Here is a 24,242-nt window from a genome sequence, read left to right as displayed (position 1 = left end):
CTCCCGATCCCCCACAACTAATACCCTTCTTGCTAATACCCTCTTTGTTCACATCCAGGTTATTCTAGCTTTGGAATACAGGCAGTTTTATATCTTCCTATAATTACTTGCCCTTTTGAAAGTGTTAGCTGACCTCAGGCAGTGCTAAAAGGAATCAAAGCAAAGTCCTACATTCTACCCTGGGCTGAGCAGAGTGCTCTAGTATCAGCTTTGGAAGTTGTGGTTTTATAAGTAACAATATCATATTCTTATACATGGATTCTAATTCAAATTACAGTACTCCTTCTATCACTTCAAGTAATTAAATTTCATTGTAATCACTATTTGAAACATACTACATTTTTAAAATTTCTAAACAACATTGCAAAATCTAGTAAATTAATACCTGTAAGGGATGGATAAACAATCCTTCCAGCATTCAACAAGAGTTTTTATAATTTCAAGGTTGTGACTAAACACGGCTCTTTTTTGATGAAAAACATGCTTCATTAGGAAATTAAGCAATCGATTGGCTAGCACTTCATCTTTGGGAACCCCCTGAAATGGTATAAAAATTATGTTAATATGTAGCATTCCATTCTGAAAAAGCACTTTTTAATCCAAAAGTCCATTTATAAAAGAAATGTGGCATTCTACCGGCTCCTAGTTAAAAACCTAAGTGTGATTTTTCAGGTCCCACCGCAGCAATTACAAAGGCTTTCCCAGATAGGCCTCCAGGGGGAGAGCTGCCCGCTCTGCCCCAGGCTTGTAACACAGCAGGTAGACCGCAGTCTCAAAGGGCAGCTGCAGTCAGACCCTGAGGCCCAGGCCTGGTCATGCTCTTTCACATATGTGCATTCCTGGCCCAGGCACCTTCACTCCTAGTCTCCATCTTCTGTAAACGCCTCAGCTGGAACCTCCTTCTGGAGGGAGGAAGGGAAAAACATGAAGACACTCTGACTCAGTACTCTGTGCTTTCCGACTCCTAGGCCTTCTCCCTCACATTCCTCCCAACTCCAGGGCCCTACAAAAGTGCTGAGGTCTTTAATTAGTGGCACCTCAAAAGGGAAATGACCTCCAGATCAGTATTGAGCCACCTGACCCTTGACCAATATGCTGGCTCCAGGAGGTAAAATGGAACAAGAGAGTCAGAGCTTCCTCTAGTTTTAGCCTTTTACATATACTATTGCAATGACTTTTTTTAAATAAAAGGCTTCACTGTAACTTTCAATTTGGCTCCCAGTTGCTTTTACCTACGTAATTCAGGTCTTTCAAGATTAGCTGAGCTCCTAACAGTTAAATCAATCTTAACCAATAGTTTAAGTTAAAACAAATACTCTCTTAATTTTTTCATATTAGTAAGCAGACTACAAGTTATTTCATCATATTAAAGATAAGAAATCTAAAATTTAGTTTACTTTGAAATGAGAGGCACATTTAAACACATGTATAAACTCTATATACATTATTATCCTATCTAATAAAAGAGTAATATGCAAATTGACCGTCACTCCAACACACAAGATGGCCACCCTCGTGTGGTCAAAGATGGTTGCCCCCATGTGGACACAAGATGGCTACCACAAAATGGCCAGCAGGGGAGGGCAGTTGTGGGTGATCAGGCCAGCAAGGGAGGGCAGTTGGGAGGGACCAGGCCTGCAGGGGAGGGCAGTTGGGGGGGAAAGGCTTGCAAGGGAGGGCAGTTGGGGGGGGGGGGACCAGGCCTGCAGGGGAGGGTAGTTAGGGGTGACCGGGCTGGCTGGGGAGGGCAGTTGGGGGAGACCAGGCCTGCAGGGGAGGGCATTTGGGGGGACCAGGCCTGCAGTTGGGGGCGACTAGGCTGGTAAGGGAGGGTAGTTAGGGGTTACCGGGCCAGCAGGGGAGGGAAGCTGGGGGCAACCAGGCTGGCAGGGGAGGGCAGTTAGAGGTTACCAGGCCAGCAGGGGAGGACAGTTGAGGGCGACCAGGCTGGCAGGGGAGGGCAGTTAGGGGTGACCAGGCCAGCAGGAAAGGGCAGTTAGGGGCAATCGGGCCAGCAGGGGAGCAGTTAGGCGTTGATCAGGCTGGCAGGCAGAAGCAGGTTAGGGGCAATCAGGCAGGCAGGCAGGTGAGCAATTGGGTGTCAGCAATCCTGGATTGTGAGAGGGATGTCCTGGATTGTGAGAGGGATGTCCCAGATTGGAGAGGGTGCAGTCTGGGATGAGGGACACATATCCCCGTGCACGAATTTCGTGCACCGGGCCTCTAGTATTTAATATAAGTGCTGTTTCCAGGATAGCCTTACATGAAAACTCTTATACATTTTAGTGCCAATGTTTTCAAATGAATGGGCAGAGCTCTAGCACCCACAAATCTGGTGAATGCCACAGGCAGCAGTATAAAACTGCCATTCATCTCGCAGTCACTTGTTGAACCATCTCACCATTACAGGTCACAGTCAACACTCTGGAGACAGATAGACTGGCAAAACAAGTGCCAAAAGATTCAGGGACTTTCGTCACAGAAGAAGTCTACTGACATTTATTTCTCATACTTTTAATAAACCAATTATCTAGTTTCCAAACTCCTTGCAGGTAAAAGCAACAAACAAAACAAACATCTGATAGCTTAAAAGTAAAAGATCAGAGGAATATCAAAAGCAGACAAAAGAAAAGAGAACGAAAGCAGGGTGAGGCCATTTAGTATAGCAGTACAACAATTAATGCTAAAAATGATGACTCTAAATCATTAAGGGGAGCTTGAATTACTAATTATATGCTCTATTTAAGATATCAACAAAGAACTGATATATTACTACATAAGGATGTATCCATTCTTACTAGAGGAGTAGCTATTCCTGTCCATGAAAGAACTGTAACCACTATTTCAACCACCATATAGTGAATTCCTTTTCCTCCATTATTTTCAGAAACAACCAGCTGCAGCAAGGGGCTGAGCCAGTACTTCGCATACGGGCGAAAGACCTAAAAGAGAATTTAAAAGTCATATATCAAAGGACGGTTTTCAATAACCAAAATATTAATCCAGAAACATATACTCTGTTAAAATTTTATATTATGACTTGACTTAAACCCAAAACAGATGTGAATTCCAACAATTACCCTGCTTAATAGATCAGATTCTCTGCTGAATTCTCTCCTCATTGCCCCCTGAAACCACAATTCAATGGAAGTCAATTTGCTATTGATGTCTTTTTTTGCTTAAAACCTTTCTGATATAACTATGCTCAGAGAAATCAAAATGAACATATTCTGTATCAACCTTGTCCTATCTGAATAATATTCAGCTCTGGAGAATTATAATTTTATTTTATGCCAATGCATAGGGTATATGAAAAATGAGACTATGCAAATTAGTTACATATGTATGGCTATTTTTTCCCCATTTCATCCTATATTGTGGAAGACTTCATATACTCAAGACTCAAATCTAAATAAAATGTATCTCTATACTAAATTCTACTTATTTTAGAAATTGCAAGAGAACACTATTTGGATGCAAAATAACAGATTAAAGTATGATTCAAGCTATCTATCTTGACCTTTGCCACCTTCTTTTTAAAAAAAGTGTTTTCTCAAAGATTCCTCACCTACTCTCACAGCTTAAATCTGTGTGATCTCAAGTCTTTTTTATTTATGCACCCCCATATATACAAAAAGTCTGAACACTTTCCATGTATGCTTACTGGTTTATTTGGTAAATTATAAATACAAACTTATTCACTATATTATTAAAATATAACTAATAGCTAAACTTCAAGGTTGAAATTTTTTAAAATGTAAATATAAGTTCTAATCTTTCTTTCATAAGACAATAGACTGTCTTAAACATCTCCTGAAAACCACTGCCCTGATAATTCCTGAACTTCAGACACATATGACACTCTGGGACATTGCCAAGTGATATCGCAGAGGTACCTCATATCCACACGTGTGAACAAATTCAGCAGGCTTCCTTGTCAAACCATGTATACACACCCAGCCTCCCAAGAAATCATTCAAAAACAAAGACACCAGTTGCTTGTTTTCTAGACATCAAGTCAGCACTTACAGGAATGGGAGCCAGAAATCATGTGACCTGAGTGTGGTGGGTTGAACTCAGTTCCCAAAAAAATGTTGGAGTCCTAACTCCCAGCACCTGTAAGTGTGGCCTTACTTAGAAATAGGATCTTTGAAGATTATCCAATGTCAGTGTCCTTACTGAAAGGGTAAATGGGACACAGGAGACAGACACAGAGAGGGGACAATTAGAAAACCCACAGAGAACACCATCTACATGCTGAGAAATACCGGGGGCCACTATACGCTGGGAGAGACACCTGAAACAGATTGTTTTTCACAACTTTCAGAAAGAACCAACCCAGTAACTCTGAACTGCTTCATGAAAAAGTCAACGAAGAAGTCATCAACTAAAAAAGAAAATACAGAACATCCCACCACCTCATCATTCTGATTCATCGATAGCAGTTAAAGTACTAGAAATAGACAGGTGTGGTTCAGCTGAATACTTGCAACAAGAGTCTCTTGATGTGTCCCAAATGTTATTTGGAAAATCTCTGTGACCTGAGTAAAAATGGAACCTGAATTTGTAAAAGAAAAAGGTGCTGTTTACTCAAATGAGGAGAAAGATAATTTAAAAGAACCAGTAATGCCTGAAGAGGAAGAATTAACAGTTCAGAATACACCTGGTTTTGACAACATAAAAGAAACCAATATGCAGGATGGTAGTGTGCAGATAATTAAAAATCATGCGACTCATTGTGCGTTGCATTTTCAGAATTCACTGCTATATGACTCAGATTAATTCTATATAACTTCAGAATTTAAAGTTTAAGAGCAGAACATTTTTGGACTTAAATTCTATTTCTGTAAACTACTACCTTAAAACCAAAGATATTCAAGAAAGTATATTTTGGATTTAAAATAGGTTTTCTGTTTACTCTCTAAAAATTGAAAATATTCAAGAAATTAAAATTTGCAATTTTTATTCTACTGGGGAAAATGGAGATTTTTTATTATTATTATTATTATTATTTTTTGCATGTAGAGTTTATACAGCTTCCTTAATTAGGGAGATAAGTTCTGTGATTCCTCTGAGAGATTTCATTCTGAGAGTTAAACATTTAGTTTTAATATAACCTGTATATATTTACATCTGTGTTGTTTTCAGCTTCTTTTGTTTATCATTACACATTAATGAAGTTTCAAGATATTCACTAAGTTATGTCTGTCACAAAAAGAACTCTCAAGAATGTAACTAGAAATATGGGTTGCATTTGTAAGGGGGGCAAAATCTCAAAACTGTTTAAAAATATCACTAAGTAAGATGTATTTATGCTTGAAATAGAGATTCTTAGAGATGAAAGAACTTAACTAACCAATACTAATAATTCAAATAATTATAATACAAATACACTAAAATTTAGTATTTTTGCTTCAACTCTGTATTTTACTTTTCTTATCTATCATAGAAAAAATATATATATTTAAAACAGGTTATTTAGTAATGACTTTAAGAAGGCAGCAGGTAATGAATCTGTGGCTAAGTTATTAATTTTGTGGAACAGTATTTGTATTTGAGATCAGAAGAAAATCCTAATAGATTTTTTTTCTCACAAAAATTTTTAGGACAGCATGAAAGAAAATATAGAAAGGAAAATATCTATTGACCTAATCTCTGACCCCAAAGACCATGAGCTGATGCATCTGTTCCAAAAACAGCTACCAATTCAAACTTATGGCCTTACCTTAGACCTGGAAATTACCTAGTATCTTTAGTCCTTTGAAATGGGGAAGTCAGATCAGAGCACCAATAGCTGGTACTCTTTACATTTATAATCCTGATAAAGTCTGGAAGAGACTGGGCTGAGGACAGTATAAATGTGGCTAGCTCACAAAACAAGAGAACTATTTGCCCTAACTTAGATGACCAGATGCATTTTTCAATTATAACATGAATCTTAATTTGAGGCAGTAACTTTGAAAATGTCCACTTAATATACAATTTTCGTGGATTGAAATGACTAACTGTAATAGCTACACAGAAATTAGTCTATAATTTTTAGTTGAATGGAATCGTATACTGTTAAGGGAAACTTCTACATTAATCATGGAGTAAATTTTAAACCTGTTTCCTATTATTTACTGTATCTGTCCTTTTAAAAAATTTGATTTCAGTTAAAATGAAGCTGGCACTAGAACATGAAATATTTTATTATAAAAAAAGTAAAAAGGAATCAACCCTACCAACACTCTGATCATGAACTCTGGCTTTCGTTTCTGCTGTTTAAGCCATCGTTTTGTGGTACCTGTCATGGCAGCCCTAGGAGCTTAAAATTAAGCATGACCTTGAGGAACAGGCTCTGCGCAGTCTCAGGTCGCCTTCTCCGCCACCTCCCCACAGCCCCACGGCCCTCACATCTGCAGTGCTGACTAGAAGGACTTTCTGTGGGGCCAAATGGACCGAGTCAGCCTACTTAGCACCCTTCAGTGGCTCCCTACCACTCAACGAATGAGTGAGGTCCTTGCATGGACCCGAAGGCCTGGCTTAGCTCACCTGCCGCTCGGACCTGTAACCATGCCACTCAGACTGTCCCATGGATCCCTGGTCTGTGCGTCAGGGCAGACATGCTTGGCTCTCTCAGGGGCTATCTCTGCTCATACTGCTGCTTGTAAGCAGAATGTAAACTCCCAGTGCTACTTTACAACACGTAACTCAACGGCTCTCTTAAAAATCTCACCTAGCTCCCACTGGTAGAAGATGCTCCTCCCTAACAGAGCTACCTGCAGACCAAATGACAAATTGAGCAACTACCTAAGAGACTCGGTTGTTTTCCACATCGAGTTAACAGGAGTAATTTTACCACCTTCTTTGCTACTACAAACAAAGAAGGCTGGCAGCCATAAGAAAGTTGTCCACACACGTACTTATAAAAAGATCACTTCTATCTCAATAGAAGTTAACTTACATGTTTAAAAAGAAAATCATAAAAGAATGATATCGAGCAAATAAATAAATATGGTTGGTTAATTTATTCAGAGAACATCTTTCTTTGTTGAGGGCTTTTTAAAAATGTTTGTTTTTTTAAAATATGTTTTTTATTGATTTTTAGAGAGAGAGGAAGGGAAAGGGAGCAATAGAAACATCAATGAGAGAGAAACATACATTGGCAGCCTCCTGCACATCCCCTACTGGGGACCAGGGGTGGAGCCTGGAACCTGGGTATGTGCCCTGACCGGGATTTAAACCAGGGACCTCTTGGTACATGGGTCAATGCTCAACCACTGAGCAACACCGGCTGGGCTGTTATGGGCTTTTTATTTTTATTATTTATATATATATTTATATATTCATATATATATATATATATATATATATTGATTTCATAGAGAAAGGGAGAGGGAGAGAGATAGAAACATCAATGATGAGAGAGAATCATTGACTGGCTGCCTCCTGCACGCCCCTACTGGGGATCAACCCTACAACCTGGGCATATGCCCTGACCAGAATCAAACCACAATCTCCCAGTTCATACGTTAACGCTCAACCACTGAGCGACGCCAGCCGGGCTGTTGTGGGCTTTTGAAAGAAGATGTATATAATTGCAAAGAATATTTAAAGAAATAATAAATTACTTACTTCTTCTGTATTAATAATAAGCTTAGCTAAGAAGAGACGAATATTCAATGATACCAATGGATTTCCTAGTTTGTCATGAAGAAATTTCATCCAAGGAGGAAGATGTGTTGGCACTGAACCCTGAAATGATACATTCACAATTACCTTCAAAAGCAGACTAAAATAACTAAAATAACTTTATATTTTGATATTATGAGACAACAATGACAAAGTAAAAGATGAACAGCAAAAATCATGTTTATTTGATATGGAATGTGGTTTTAGTCTGTGATATTCAATTTTCTTTTTTAAAATTTTCACCTGAGGACATGCTTTTACTGATTTTAGAGAGGAAAGGAGGAGAGGGAGAAAGAGAAACATCACTGTGAGAGAGAAACTTTAATTGGTTGCCTCTCTTACACACCCCAAGCAGGAATCAAACCCACAACCTGGATATGCACCCTGACTGGGAATCAAACCCGTGACCTTTCAGTGTACAGGACAACACTCCAACCAACCAAGCCACACTGGCCAGGGCTAAATGTCCATTCTTAATGTGATGTCAATGAATGTAATGAAGTGAGACAATGTAAGATTACTGAAGAAAGACAGACCTCTTCTGCTTTAGGTAGGATCTGGTTTCTCTGCATGTGCTTAATCAGGGCTGTCATGGCTGCCATGCATTCGTGTTGATTGAGTTCATCCATCTCTAACTCCAGAATATCATCTTGGATCGTGGGGTCTTTATGCTCCTACAAAAAGGTAAGAATCCGATTATGTAGAGCACTGTTAAAATTTCAGTGTACAAGACATTCTGATTTTTTGGGTAATACCATGAAATACACACTTAGGTAACTGATAATTTGGTAATAATATCAAATACACTTGGTATGTTTTCTGATTAAACAACTAAAAAATAAACAGAACCTCGTGTCTTCCTTACATTCTATTTCCCTTCTATCCCTTGTCTATGTGGTCACTCCCTTGGGGTCACACTCAAGTCACAGCGTGTAGACAGACATGTGTTACTTTGTAGAAACACCAAGATTTTTACAAATCTGTGTGTATTGGAGGCCCCAGAACCCTCGCCACCTTGAGAGCAATAGTCTCATGATTAAATGTCACTTTAGGGAGAAAGTGAAGCTATTAAATATTGAAGTATCATTAAGATAATGTTTACCTATTTTTTTCTCAATAATCTGAAAAATAGTTTTTCTCTGAAAATATTTTTCTCAATTTGCCTTGAAATTGTAATCAATAGAAGAAAACTTTTAAACCATCCTTTTTTCTTTTAATCCTCACCCAAGGATATATTTTTTATTGATTTTAGAGAGAGGAAGAGAGAGAGAGAGAGAAAGAAAGAGAGATGGAGAGATAGAAACATCGATCAGTTGCCTCCGACCAGGGACCAAACCTGCAACCTAGGTCTGTGCCCTAACCCGGAATAGAACCAGCAAACTTGTGGTGTATGGGACGATGCTCCAACCAACCAAGCCCCCCAGCTGGGGCTTAAGCCATTCTTGATCATAAAATACCTGAGAAAATACAGCAGTGATAATCATTTTTCACATATAATAATGAATTGAAGTTTGACATACACCTTCAGTAAATTTCATTCACACACACACACACACACACATACACACACACACACACGCGCTCGCGCGCACTGAGGCGAAACAATCTGTCTGGATGTTTTCCAGCACAGTTCACTTCCAGGAAAAAAAAACACTTGAGAAATCCTGAGAGGACATTTGGAACAGTTAAAAGTCAGCTTGGGGCTACTAAGTGCTTACAGAGATTGAGTCGAAAGAGGAATAAAAATGGCCCCAGACAAATGTTGGAATGCTGTCTGTCCTGGTGGCAGGAACTATCCCAAAATGTCACTTTCCAAGATGGAGAGTATTTGGAAATGTGCTACCCTTACAACCACTGAGTCCACTGTCTACTTCTTCCCAAAGACAATGGATATTTTCTATAAATTGAGGTTTTAGAAATGACAGGGAGTAGTATTGTATTTCAGTAACAGGAGTAAATAACATTGTAACAGAAAATTTTATACACAATCGGAGTAACATGAAACAAGAAAAAAACATTTTTTAGTAAGCCATAAAAACAATCACAGAAATCTTAATGTCCCTCTTTCCACAGACCTGGTAAGGTGTCAAAGGAGTTAATCATGATATCTGACTGTATTCAGATCTAATCAACAATGATTTTTACTTAGAGTGGTTGTATCTCAACATGCTGTTCACAAGGACTGGATGGATGTAAAACTAGAGACTCAGGTCTTATGATCAGACAGAAGGCATGAGGAGTGAACCCAAGATGCTCTGATGTAAGTGACAATGAAGCCATACTAGAGAGAGGAAGGAAGAGGGGAAGGTATATAGAGAAACATCAATATGAGAGCGAAACATCGACTGGCTGCCTGCTGCACATGTCCCAACCGGGAATCGAACCTGCAGCCCAGGCATGTGCCCTGACCAGGAATCAAGCCAATGACGTTTCAGTGCATGGGATGCCCAACTGAGCCACACCCGCCAGAACAGTCACACTTTTTTATTGTCCAACCACAGATGTATGACATTATCTTGGTGAAAGAACCTATGAGTGGCTTCCCCTTTGAAGTATTCATTTAATAAAAAGAGAAACCAACCCTAGGGTGCAACATAAAACACAAACTCAACTTTAAAAGCACATCACTCCTCCCTCCCTCCTTCTCAAGTAAAAAACCATGGGCAGATCAGAGTAGGGCAAAAGTTGTCTGGCAATATCTAGGGAGACAGGGGAGGAAGAGAGTGGGGTACCCACCTTGTAGTTCAAGGCCCACTCCAGGAAATATGTCAGTGCATGGAAGAGGGCTTAAGGGTCCAGGGGAAGAGGGAGTGAGGCAGTGCATGTCAGAAAAACTGGAAAGGACAAAAATTTGAAGGAACCCTGGATGAGAACCAGGTGGGAGCGTATGAAATGCATGTGTGTGCCTGTTACATGCACAGGTATGTGACACGGTTACTATCTCTGACCATGAGAAGAATTGTAAGAAGCTTTCTGCTGTTCTCCACCCACAGGAACCAGGCTCCCTAGAGAGACAGCCCACCCCAAGGCTGAGGCAGGGGAAGAATAGACCACCTGTGAACATTTCCTATGCCAGCAAGTAAGGAACTGACCAAAGAATGACAAGGACATGCCAAAAGAACAAAGAAGCCAGCAGGAGGTACTCCCATTGGCCAAACTTGGGACAATTCGGCATCAAAGTAAATTATAACCCACTGAACAAGGTAAGAATGCAGATCATGCTGATAAAAATTAAAACAAAAATAAATGGGGAGAAGAGTAAGCTCTTCCCTGTGGTAGAAGGCCAACTAATAAATATGGAATAAGAAAATAACCATTTTGTAACCAGCATAGCAATAACTGATTCGGGGAAGAGACACCAATGACTGCTAAAAACTAGTGGGTGAGAAGTAGGATTAGGAATGATGTCCACCCCCAAACAAGGTCAGCATCTCTCTCACAAAGAGAACACAGCATTGCTCTCATATCCCTGCCCAAGTTCCTAGTCTACTTGTGAGGAAGTGTTGGACAAACACTAAGTGAGGGGCATTGTACTTCAGGGGAACTGGGCTGGTCCTGGTCTGGATCCTTCTGCTACAAAGGATGTAAGAGACACAAGGCAGATCCTGAGGGATGTCTCTGCATTACAACTCTTACCTACGTTAGAAATTGTTTCAAAACTCAGAAACAGCATGTCACTTTACAAAGTAAAGGATAATAGAAAGATGGACAAAGGGCACACACCGGTGAACTAGTACTGCCAGCCTGCAATATCCAAATAGATCATTTTAAAGAAGGCTAGAACAGTCATAAAGAAATGGCCAAGGGCCATTTGGACATTTATAACATCATTCTCGGGCCATACAAAATTATCAACTTAAAAATTCAGCCTGCTGTGTTTGGTCAAACATTTAATCAGTTCACCCCTTCCCTGGCCTTGTATGACCTGCGGGCTGGATGTACGCTCACCCCTGCCATAGATGATAAAATAAAACTTTGGAACATACACAGACTCTGAAAGTCTGGTAATGAAAATTAATTAGGTGAGAGTACAGAGAGAGAAAGTAACAGGTGAGGGGCAGAGGCGGGGAAACTGCCGCAACCTTTCGTAGCAAGGGTTCAGGATCTGGAGAAGGGGCTGCGACATTAACGGATACACTAGACAAGAAATACAAATTTAGAAGGCATGGGAACAGGCGGATCACTTCCCTCTAGTGGAGAAGCTCCCCAATCTCCAGACTCAAGGCTTTTCTAGAATATACATTTTTCCCTTTAGCAAAGCAAACAGACATCAAAGGTAAGGTTTGGTCAACAACAAAGGATTATCAGGTTATTATAGGGGAACTGCCTTCAGCTATTCAGCCAGCAGCAGGTAATAATATGCAGATTTTCAGCCCTGATGAATATCAAAGTCCATCAGCCTTCTGAGGGACTTCTCACATTTATTATGCTAACTACTGTTGGTCTTTGCCTCCAGCAGGAAACAAACACATGGTAGGTCTTCTCTTTGAATGAATGGAAAAGAGTGAAATTAATCCAAGCTAAGAAAAACAAAACAAAAACAACCACAACTTGAGGTGCAGGAAATACTTAGTAAATGAGGATGTGAAGGAAACTATTATAAGTTGCTGGGACCAAAACAGGAAAAAAACTGAATTCTAGTTCTAAAAATAATAATCAAAATCATTCCATACTCTATGCCCTTGTCACCAAGAATTTACTCTTTAAGAATTAAGCTACCATTTGTGAGTATCAATATCTGTTTGATAACATTAAATATTGGAAGAGCTTCTTCAGTCTCTCCAGAGAGAGATGCCAACAGTCATAACAGCATGAACATCTGAGTCTCTATGGCAGTTAGTTATCTTTCTCACTGGAAATCCTTAAATGCGGTTCTCATTTAAAACATTAACGGCAGAGACTGGCTAAGGTGAGTCAGCCTGGGAGATAGCCTTCCTTGCTGTGGTGATGAAGTCAAACTGCTGTGTCTGCAGGAAGACAGGCTGGGCTTTAGATCTTAGAAAATTCCCCAAACTAATACTGTTCTCTGAGGGCTACTGATGAAGAGCAGCTTCCTGTGTTAACAACAACGCCTCTCTTCCTTTACAAGTGCTACTGGTGAGACCATGTGTCCCAGGATCCGGGTGAGGCCTCGTGCACCTAGGCCCAGGTGAGCCCAAGTGGCCCTGGGTCGGGGAGTGGCCAAGCATCCCTGGGTCCGGGTGAGACCATGTGTCCCAGGATCCGGGTGAGGCCTCGTGCACCTAGGCCCAGGTGAGCCCAAGTGGCCCTGGGTCTGGGAGAGGCCAGCGTCCCTGGGTCCGGGTGAGACCATGTCCCTGGATCCGGATGAGGCCTCGTGCACCTAGGCCCGGGTGAGCCCAAGTGGCCCTGGGTCTGGGAGAGGCCAAGCGTCCCTGGGTCCGGGAGAGACCATGTGTCCCTGGATCCGGATGAGGCCTCGTGCACCTAGGCCCAGGTGAGCCCAAGTGGCCCTGGGTCTGGGAGAGGCCAAGCGTCCCTGGGTCCGGGTGAGACCATGTGTCCCATGATCTGGGTGAAGCCTCGTGCACCTAGGCCCGGGTGAGCCCAAGTGGCCCTGGGTCTGGGAGAGGCCAAGCGTCCCTGGGTCCGGGTGAGACCATGTGTCCCTGGATCCGGGTGAGGCCTCGTGCACCTAGGCCCGGGTGAGCCCAAGTGGCCCTGGGTCTGGGAGAGGCCAAGCATCCCTGGGTCCGGGTGAGACCATGTGTCCCAGGATCCGGGTGAGGCCTCGTGCACCTAGGCCCGGGTGAGCCCAAGTGGCCCTGGGCCTGGGAGAGGCCAAGCGTCCCTGGGTCCGGGTGAGACCATGCGTCCCTGGATCCGGATGAGGCCTCGTGCACCTAGGCCCGGGTGAGCCCAAGTGGCCCTGGGTCTGGGAGTGGCCAAACGTTCCTGGGTCTGGGTGAGACCATGTGTCCCTGGATCCAGGTGAGGCCTTGTGCAACTAAGCCCGGGTGAGGCCACGTGCCCCTGGGTCTGGGAGAGGCCAAGCGTCCCTGGGTACGGGTGAAGCCAGATCCTGGGTCCGGGTGAGGCCGTGCGCCCCTGGATCCATCCGGGTGAGGCTGGGTCCCAGGCCCGGGTGAGACCACGCGCCCCTTGGGTATGGGTGAGGCCACGTGCCCCTTAGTCCAGGTGACGCCGTGCCCCTGGGTTCGGCCGAGACCAAACCAGAGGGAGTCGGACCTCCATTACCACCATTTGTCCACCATCCAGAGCTGAGGGGTCAGTGCTGACATGTACACATAAGGAACTACTGGACATCGAAATTGGGTCTCAAAAGAACTGTTGGTCCAGGGGGAAGCTCGCTACAGATTGATTCATTTGCCTGTCAGCATAAATATTATTGCTCGTCTCACATTCAGTTCTTATTAGTATATATCTAGTGACATTTGATCTCATTCATCTAGAGGAAATGATGAACAACATAGACTGAGGAACAAGAACAGAACCAGAATCAAGGAGGCATCGATCGGACTATCGGGCCTCAGAGGGAGGATAGGGGAGGATAGGGGGAGGGTGGGGGGGAGGGGGAGAGTTCAACCAAAGGACCTGTATGCATGCATATAAGCCTATCCAACGGTTAAGTTCAACAGGGGATTGGGGCATGCGTGGGGAGAGGGGTGGGATGGGAATGGGGGGATGAGGACAAATATGTGACACCTTAATCAATAAAGAAATTAAAAAAAAAAAAAAAAAAAGAACAAAATGTGATGCCATACTAGCAGTCAGCAGATGTGCGTCACTGCAGATTGCCCAGGACCAAACCAGAGAGGGTCGGACCTGCATTACCACCATTGTCCACCATCCAGAACTGAAATATCATTGCTGTTATGTACACATAAACAACTGTTGGACATAGAAATCAGAACTCAAAAGAACTGTTAGCCCAGAAAGAAACTCACTATAAACTGATTCATTTGCCTCTCAGCATAACCATTATTGCTTGTCTCACCTATAAGTGTATTCCTAGTATCACATGAGCTCACTCATCTAGGGGAAAAGATGAACAACATAGACTGAAGAACAAGAACAGCATTGATCAGACTGTCAGACCTCAGAGGGAAGGTAGGGGAGGGTGGGGACAAGGGAGATAGATCAACCAAAGGACTTGTGTGCTGCAGATGAGCCTAACCAGTGATCACGGACAACAGGGGGGGGGGGGCACATATATTCTTTACTATATAAAAGGTGATCACCTGTCTTCGAAAATGACCAATTGTAGACTTAGGGTCTCGGGAACTGTATGAGTAGCTCTGAACTCCAGTTGAGAAGTCAAATTGACTCATTTCCTCACTCAGACTACTGTCTGCCAAATATGACAAGGAAGATATGTAATGAGGACCACCTGAAATATAAGTAAAAAGAAAGTACATTTATTCATGTATAGTAAGAAATGCATCTTTTGAAGCTCAGTTAATATTAAGGGATACCGTCAACTAAGGCTTTCACCACCCCTATGATTCTCAACTCATTATCCACATTAACAAAGCAAAAATGAAATGGGGCAAAGATTCCTTTTGCTTTTTCTCATTATTGACTAGTTACCTTCTGTCATGGACAAAGAAATTAAGTTAAACTAGATCCAATTTTTAGCTATATTAAGTTTATTTACATTTAAAGTTTTAATGATGTACATTTTGCCCATGAAAGGTAGTATAAATGTGGGAAAAGATACTAGTGAAAAATAACTAATACTAAATATGTAAGGAATTTGGGAAAATGGTCCAAATTTTATCCTCAAGAAAACAAAGCTGTGCAGGTGAATTAAGCAGAAAATCGAAACCAAGTTTATGTGGAGGGAGAGAGGCTTCATCTTCAATAGGGAGGCCAGGGAGAACGTCCTTCAGGAGCTGGCATTAAACCAAAGGTCATAATCCAGGTAGATCTCTGGGGCCCAGGTTACTTCAGGCTGAGGGAACAGACATGCAGGTGCCGGGAGGCAAAAGTGAGCCCAGTGCCGACAGGCACAGGCAGGGGGCCAGGCTGCTAGAGCGGAATGCGCAGAAAGCAGAGTGGCAGGGAAGTCGGGGGCCTTGGGCAGCTCTGTCCTGAGGGCGGTCGGAGCTAACGTGAGGTGTGGCAGGATGGAACTTGTATTTTACACAGAACAGAGATTTCTAAATATAGCTAAATAATATAATCCATATTCAAACAAATAAATATCAAGCCAAGCTTGCGCTAAAGTGTACCATATCTGAACCTCCTGAGGCCATTAGAGATCTTCTATGGAGTTAAAGTTTAGTTTAATTGCATTTATTTCAAGATACAATTCCACTCACCACTTAATATTTTTTCAAACTGAGTTTCAATGTTTGGGGCACTTAAGGTATTTTTCTATTATGTAACCATTACCAACCATTAGAATCCTTCTCCTTACTTTGAAAACGTCCTACCTGAATCCCCATTGGCTGCTTCCCTGGCTTCTTTCCTAATTTCAATGTACTTTTTCTTTCTTTCCATGGGAACCTATTAGGCAAATCAAATACACAATTTAAGACTTTTTAGAAACATGGCCACCTGTGTTCTATGTTAGTAGCAATCTAGCAAAAAAATAATTTTTAAACAAAACTTTTATCAAACTTAAAAGTATTAAACAATATCCACAAAATAAGACGGGTGAGCACCCCTTTAGGAAAGCTTTTCCTACAGATTCCCACAGAGCCCCAGAGAAGCACACGCCTTCTGGGCTCTGGGACCGTGTTTGCTCAGCTCTTACAGCCACAGGCCTGATTGCCCATAGTCTGTACTTGACTTGTGAGCCCGTTTCCTCAGCGGTTCTGATATGTCAGAGCACCTTACAGTGAGGTTGTCAAGTTCAGAAGTCAGATACAGCCAGAGTCTGCTTAATAAACGAGTGCTGTTATTTTTTGTTTTAGTTCTTGGAACATATGTCTAGAAAAATGTTTCCAGTCTTATTCCAAAAGGGCACAAGGCAGGAAGCAACCATTTATGTGAACTCGTGGCCCCTAAGACATGGATGCGGTCAGCAGCCGTGAGGAGACGTGAACGGCAGCTCCTGGCACAGCTCTGTTCTTTAGCACGCGGTGTGTGAGCTTGGGTTCCGTGCCCAACTGCACATTTCCTCAGGGCTGGGGAAGACTGCAGCCACCACCTTCCATCAGTGCTGAAGGGAGTGCATCAAACTCAGCTTGGCTAACACCAAGCTGGTCACGTTTGTCAGAGCAAATTGTGCAATTATCCCCGTGACTTCTCCTGGCACCCTCATTATCCTGCCAAATCAACACAAGCGGGGCCAGAGGGTCATAATTCTATATCCAGATGGATCTCAATTTCATTGACCAGAGGAATTTACTCAGAAAACAACTTCTAGGATATGTCCTAACAGCTTCTGTTATTGGCATTGTCTTTCTTTTACAAGTCGAGAAAGGGAAAGGTAAGTTTGATGAATTTCATTGTAGTTGCCTGAGATCGTACCTCCGGTGGAACTACTTGAAAGTGCCAGTTTTTGTAGTTCCAAGCAGATCTGAATATTGGCAATTTAATATGTTCAGCATAATTCATCTTTTCCTGTATAAGCACTTGGTAAGTTTTTTAACTTGGAAACACCATTGGAAAATTGCACTCACCTCCACTTCCACGGGAAATGTATAGCAGCGGTTCAGGTCTACCAGATTTTCAAAGATAAGCAAGTTCTGTGAATTCAAAGGATCGTAGAAAAATATCTGTATGGTCAAGATTCTTACTACTGATGTTACTACAAAATTAGTAACTCATGGAGAAGCACTTCAGCTTATATATATGAGGAACTAAAAGAATTACATCTACAGTATTATAAGAAGGTGCAAATTATGATATAACTTTAATTGATGTAATTTAACTTTTGAAATCCTATAATGAGAGCAGTATTAAACACATCAGGAAAGGCCTACCTTTTCTGGTTTTTCACTAAACAGAAAACCTTGATAAAATTTTAATTCGTTAAACACACAGCAGATAAGAGAAATGGCACAGTTGTAGGCAGCGCAATGGTACAGTCTTCTCCTCTCCAGCAACTGAGTCTCACCAGCCATGTTCTCTATAAACGCATCATAGCACAGTCTGTAGAGGAGATCCAGGTTAAAAATTAATTCGTATAACAGGGAAATTGTTACTCAAGTCCAACAATGCCAGACAACAGGACTTCAATTCAGTTCAGGTTTTTGCCCAACAGAGTACTAGGCCCTGGGACTAGAAGACTAGCCGGTCACTGTCCCGGGATTTCACTCCACGGCATTAAGCAGAGAGCAACAAGCACAGTAAGGTAAGAAATGGAAGTAAGGAGGACAGAAAGCAGTCCAGCAAAAGAAGCCAAGAAGAAAGGTTTTAAGAGAAAATAGATGAGTTTCAATTATAAATTAGCCAAAGGAAAATATACACAGGCATTAGGAGCAGAGAGAAGAGTGTCACTTATAACAGGGGATAAACGGCATGGTGTGTTCAAAGAACAGAATGTAAACAGTGGCTAGTAGCAAATGAAAGGTGCATCCCGGAAGAGCTCACTGCCATAAAAACACAGCCATGCCCATTAGTTTACATGCTATTAGAACACAGCCATGCCCATTAGTTTACATGCTATTAGAACACAGCCATGCCCATTAGTTTACATGCTATTTATGGTTGACTTGGGGTAGTAGGTGCAACTGATGGTCCGCAAAGCAAAAAATAGTAACTATCAAGCCCTTTGCAAAAAAGTCTGTCAACCCTGCTACTGAAGATGAGGTTCCTTAAAAGGGTTTTAGGCACGGAAGTTAAACAATCAGAGCTGAGAGAAACCATCCTAGGAGCAGGGAGAATAATTACAAAGGAGACTACTAGAGTGTTCATCAAAGAACAGCAGACTCAACAAGGCTGCTCGAAGGGGAAGGAAATAAAGGCAGTGGTTCCGGAAATACTGAGGAGATAAAAATCCACTGGTGACTGATAGGATGTGCCTGGAAGTTGCAGAGATGAAGATGAAGGAAGAATAAACTACAACTCGCCGAAACCGGTTTGGCTCAGTGGATAGAGCGTCGGCCTGCGGACTGAAAGGTCCCGGGTTCGATTCCGGTCAAGGGCATGTACCTTGGTTGCGGGCACATCCCCAGTAGGGGTTGTGCAAGAGGCAGCTGATCGATGTTTCTCTATCATCGATGTTTCTAACTCTCTATCCCTCTCTCTTCCTCTCTGTGAAAAATCAATAAAATATATTTAAAAAAAAAAAAAAAAAAAAAGAATAAACTACAACTCCCACGTCTTGTTTTTGCAAATGAGACTTGGGATGGGCCTGTCATAAACTGAGAAGATAAAGTAAGGATGCTGTGTTTGTTCTGAATATGCAAAATTGGACATGTCAATCAATGTGTGTGTTCTATATTTACTGAGAAGTAACTTCATTAGAAGGCTGTTTTTAAAGAGAATGTATTTGATTACTTTGTGTTTTATAAAATGCTTAAAAAATAACTCTCCTTTAATCCTATCTAATAATAGACAAATATGCAAATTGACCATACCTCCAACACGCCCACAAGCCACGCCCACCATCCAATCAGAGCGAGCATGCAAATTAACCCAAATCAAGATGGCTACAGCCACAGAGAGCAAGGTTTCCTAGGTAACAGAGGAAGCCAAGCTTTCTGCCTGCCCTTGCCAGGCCTAAGCCTCCACTCAAACTACAAAGTTTCAATTATAGAAGGTAAACAAATTCAAACAAATGGCGGCAGAATGGAGCTTGAGAGAGCAGGACAGGGTTGCCGCTGGCAACAGGGGAAGCAAAGCTTTCCACACACCCTGGCCGGGCCCACCCGCTTAAGGCAACAAAGTTTCAATTATAACCCCAACACAAATGGCTGTGGGCCTCGGAGGGAGCCCCAGGCCTGGCTCTGCTCCAGGCTACAAAGTTTCAATTATAGAAGGAAAATAAATTCCAGATACCAGGGCCTCTGCCTGGGTTGCCAGGGGGCGTGGCCGGCCTGCAAACCATCACAGGCCCCTCACTCAGGCCGCCCCACGCCCCAAGGGAACCCCCACCCTGATCCGGGACACCCTTCAGGGCAAACCAGCTGGCCCCCACCCCTGTACCAGGCCTCTATCCTATCTAATAAAAGAGTAATATGCAGATTGATCATCACTGCAACACACAATATAGCTGCCCCCATGTGGTCAAAGATCCTGCCCCCATGTGGACACAAGATGGCCACCACAAGATGGTCAGCAGGAGAGGGCAGTTGGGAGGCACCCAGCCTGCAAGGGAGGGCAGTTGGAGGTGATCAATCCTGCAGGAGAGGGCAGTTAGGGGTGACCAGGCCGGCAGAGGAGGGAAGTTGGGGGCAAACAGGCTGGCAGCAGAGTGGTTAGGGGGTGATCAGGCTGGCAGGCAGAAGCGGTTAGGGGCAATCAGAAAGGCAGGCAGGCAAGCAGTTGGGAGCCAGCAGTCCTGGATTGTGAGAGGGATGTCCGACTGCCCGTTTAGGCCCGATCCCTGGGATCGGGCCTAAACGGGCAGTCGGACATCCCTTGAGGGGTCCCAGATTGGAGAGGGTACAGGCTGGGCTGAGGGACAACCCCCCTCCATGCACGAATTTCATGCACCGGGCCTCTAGTTTCAAATAATAGAAAATAATAAAATATACCAAATTCCTTCTTACTGTATGTGATATCATTAAAAATATATAAAGCTACTGAGATGTAAAACTGGAAGAAAAAAAAGAGTTAAAAAAAGAAGATTTTTGTTCTTTATAAAAGATAAGTATGTTATGCAATAACAAACTAAAGTCCATTGAAGTAGGTTGTACATAAGAAAACTATAAAATTCAGTATTTAAATAAACTTAAAACATTTATTCATATTACATACATGAATAAAAATATATATCAAAAATATTATGTCAAATACAACATAAAAGTAGCTAAAATCTTACTTAAGAAGTGTCTTTGTAAGTTCATTTCCTTCTGTTACACAGGAGCCATAAAAAACTTGATTAATTTTGGATTCCTTAGAGTGAACATCATCTTTTGGAAGACGAGAATACATCACCTCTAATATTTTATAATAGCCCATCTTCTTGGTGATTTGAGTATCAAAGGTAGATTCATTTAGCTAAGAAAAGGAAACAAATAATTATCTTTGATCTTATCAAACATGAAAAACACTTTATAGACTATATCAAATTTAATACTTAATGCCCTTTAGATAGAAAGTAGTTCCAGCAAAGATGTTAAATCATTTCAATAAGAGTCAGCCCAGGGTCTAAAACATGGATATAAATATTGATGTGTTATATATTCAGTGCAGCACGAAATAATGCACAATGTCCAAATAGTGAGCTTAGGGTCTGACTATACAACTTTTGCATAAAATCTTAATGAAGGTATAATAATAGCAGCAGAAAATTCAATTATTAGAAACAAAATTTTCAACTATGTATATTAACAATTTTCCATTTGGGTATTTACAACATTCCCAACAGTATTCTGCAAACTCTAAATATCTCCCACCCCGAAAAATTATCCACACTCCAAGCCCTGAAGTCTGTGACTAAAACCTCATAAGGCAAAAAAAGGAGTTTGCAAATGTGATTAAGGTAAGGATCTTAAGATGGGGATATGATTCTGGATTTTTCATGTGGACCCCAAATAAAACCACATGTAGTAAGAGGGATCTAGAAGGAAATAAGACAGGCAGGAAAAGCGAAGTGACAATAGAGGCAGAGACTAGAGTAGTACAGTCACAAGTCAAGCTGGAAGAGGCAAGGAATGAATACTCAGAGCTGCTGGGGCAAGTGTGGCCCTTGCCACACCTTGATTTTGATTCAGTGAAACTGATTTTGGACTTCTGGCCTCCAAAACAGTGAGAGAATAAATTCCTATTTTTCTCAGGTTCCAAGTTTATGGTAATTTGCTACAGCAGATTAAAATCTTACAAAACTAAACTCTCACAAAACTAACACACATTTTGGGCCCTAACAGGTTTGGCTCAGTGGATAGAGCGTTGGCCTGCGGACTGAAGGGTCCCAGGTTCGATTCCGGTCAAGGGCATGTACCTTGGTTGCAGGCACATCCCCAGTAGGAGGTGTGCAGGAGGCAGCTGATCAATGTTTCTCTCGCATCGATGTTTCTAATTCTCTATCCCTCTCCCTTCCTCTCTGTAAAAAAATCAATAAAATATATTTTAAAAATAATAATAAAACACATTTTGGTACCAAGAGTTGGGGGCTGCTGTAACCAATGCCCAAAATATGAATGGGGTATTGGAATGGGAGGGTGGGTAAAGGCATTAGTGATAAGGGCTTAAAAGGAAGTGAAGAGATAGAAAAGAAAGCCAATATTGTCTTAGAGAATGTCTCAGTCATGATAAACTATTTTTGGTAGAAATATGGACATTAAGTAGTTGCTGGTGAAGTTTCAAAAGGAAATAAGAAACATATTTTTGCTAACTGAAGGAAACGAGATCCTGGTTATGTAGTGGCAGAAAACTTAGTTGAATACTAGTCTACAGTTGTGCAGAAAGCAGAACTTATAAGCTATGCAATTGAGTATTTAACACATTTCGGACCAGTAGTTTTATTGCTAGCTTTACCCAGTGGCCAGATAAGTTTCTATTGAACAAGTACAAAAAACGTTTTACATAAATGTTAAAGGCAAGCTTTAAGATTAAATACCCATTGCATTTTGAAGTTATTTATTACATGATCTTACAAGCTAATCTCTTTTTAAAGAATTTTCGTGATTGGCCACAAGCCTTAGAACAGAAAACATGAGAATTCTCGTGATCCGTACGCAATGTGTTAACTGAGAAGCTTTACAAACAAATTTGGTGAAGGTGCTGCCACGTTCCTTCTTTGATGCTTCTAATGAAATGTGGGGTATGAGACATAAATTGAGGTAAGAACTGTTAAGTAAAAAGAACCAGAACTTGGTAACTTGGGAAATTCCCTGCCTATCCAGATTGTGAAAGATGCTAACAATAGAAGATTCACTGTTAGGAAAGTGTGCGCTGGAGAAAAGACAAAGGACAATCTTTGACTAGAGCTGAAAAAATTAAACATGTGACTCATGGACCAGGAACAGAGATGAGATTATCCTGCAAGTATCTGTGGAGTAAATCTCCAGACATATTAAGACAGCCCTAGGTGTTTGAGTGTATACCAGAGGAAACACCAAGATGAAGTGAAAAAAAGAAAATCTACAGGCAAGAAAACACATTGATAAAACTACTCAGCTGTGAACATATGCTACCCTTCAAGAAAAAAAGAATAACTCTAAGATGGAGCCTTTGGTCCAGAGGGAGGAAGGTCAGGCCACAGAGCATTATTTCTGGTCTTGAAACCTAATAGAATTTGGCTTGCTGACTTTTGAGATTGTTTTCAAACACTCCTTTCTTACGTATATTTTCTGTTCTTATAATATGAATAATATCTATAATTACCATACTATGCCAGTCCCACCACTGAATTATGGAAGCAAATTGTTTTCTAGTTTCACAGATACACAGATAAAATTTTGCCCCACAGGGGATCATACCCAGAATCCCACCCATACCTGACTTATATGATGAGGTTTTGAACTTTGAGCTGATAATATTTAAATGAGATTTTTCACTTAAGAGTTGATGCTGTAAGGCGTTTAGACTTTGGGGGATGTTGGGATGGAATAAACTTATGTGGCAAGTGGAAATATTTGGGCAAGTGAATAGTATTAGGGTGAATAATAGCCCCTAAACGATATCCATGTTCCATCCCTAGAACCTGTAAATGATGCTTTATAGGAGAAAAAAGGATTATACAGATTAAATTAAGTAAAGGACTGTGATATTAGGAGATTATCTAATTGGGCCCTAAATGCAATGATATATTTATAAGATAGGCGCGCGAGCACGCGCGCGCACAAGAGAGAGAGAGAGAGAGAGAGAGAGAGTCTAGACAAAAGAGGAGGAGGCAATGTGAACACATAAGCATAGATAGGAGTGATGCAGCCACAAACCAAAGATTGCTAAAAGCCTCCGGAACCTGGAAGAGGCAAGGAATAGATTTTCTAAAGCAAGCACAGCCCTGGCCAGACCTTGATTTCAGCCCAATAAAACAGATTTCTTATTTACGGCTTCCAAAACTAAGGGAATAAATTCTGTTGTTCTAAGCTAGGTTTGTGGTAATGTGTTACCACAGGAAACAAATAGAGATCCAATTTAACCACAGATTGTTATCTAAATGCAAAAATAACACTCCCTGAGCAACAGAACCCCTTTGACTGAACACATAGCAGTTATTTTAAATAATATTTTCTTTTTCAATTACACTTGATGTGCAATATTATATTAGTTACAGGTATACAAGCCAGTGAATTAGATATTTATATAACTTATGAAGTGAACACGGCAATAAATCTAGTACCCATCTGACACCATACATAGTTATCACAATATTATTGCCTATATTCCCTTGGCTATACTTTACATCCCCATGACTAGTCTCTAACTACCAATTTGTACTTCTTTTTTTTTTTTTTTAATATATTTTATTGATTTTTTTTACAGAGAGGAAGGGAGAAGGGATAGAGAGTTAGAAACAT

The 24,242-nt window shown here is 41.5% G+C and overlaps 1 protein-coding gene across 2 annotated transcripts in view; it reads right to left on the bottom strand.

Moving 5' to 3' along the window:
* The window catches only part of PRKDC (protein kinase, DNA-activated, catalytic subunit), a 191,540-nt gene that overhangs the window by 85,130 nt on the left and 82,168 nt on the right, over nt 1–24,242 (bottom strand). For both annotated transcript variants that reach the window (XM_054708417.1, XM_054708418.1), the window contains exons 42-50: nt 20,597–20,775; nt 17,592–17,760; nt 17,289–17,354; nt 16,095–16,167; nt 14,898–15,046; nt 8,211–8,348; nt 7,618–7,737; nt 2,799–2,942; nt 386–537 (exon numbers count right to left, since the gene is read on the bottom strand). In XM_054708417.1, coding sequence (XP_054564392.1) covers nt 386–537; nt 2,799–2,942; nt 7,618–7,737; nt 8,211–8,348; nt 14,898–15,046; nt 16,095–16,167; nt 17,289–17,354; nt 17,592–17,760; nt 20,597–20,775 — 1,190 coding nt within the window. The remainder of the gene's footprint in view (nt 1–385; nt 538–2,798; nt 2,943–7,617; nt 7,738–8,210; nt 8,349–14,897; nt 15,047–16,094; nt 16,168–17,288; nt 17,355–17,591; nt 17,761–20,596; nt 20,776–24,242) is intronic.

Source organism: Eptesicus fuscus, chromosome 19 (genome assembly GCF_027574615.1).
Source record: "Eptesicus fuscus isolate TK198812 chromosome 19, DD_ASM_mEF_20220401, whole genome shotgun sequence".
In the NCBI taxonomy this organism is placed as follows: Eukaryota; Metazoa; Chordata; class Mammalia; order Chiroptera; family Vespertilionidae; genus Eptesicus; species Eptesicus fuscus.
The sequence above is the reverse complement of the archived record's forward strand: the minus strand, read 5'-3'. Positions and strand labels throughout refer to the sequence as shown.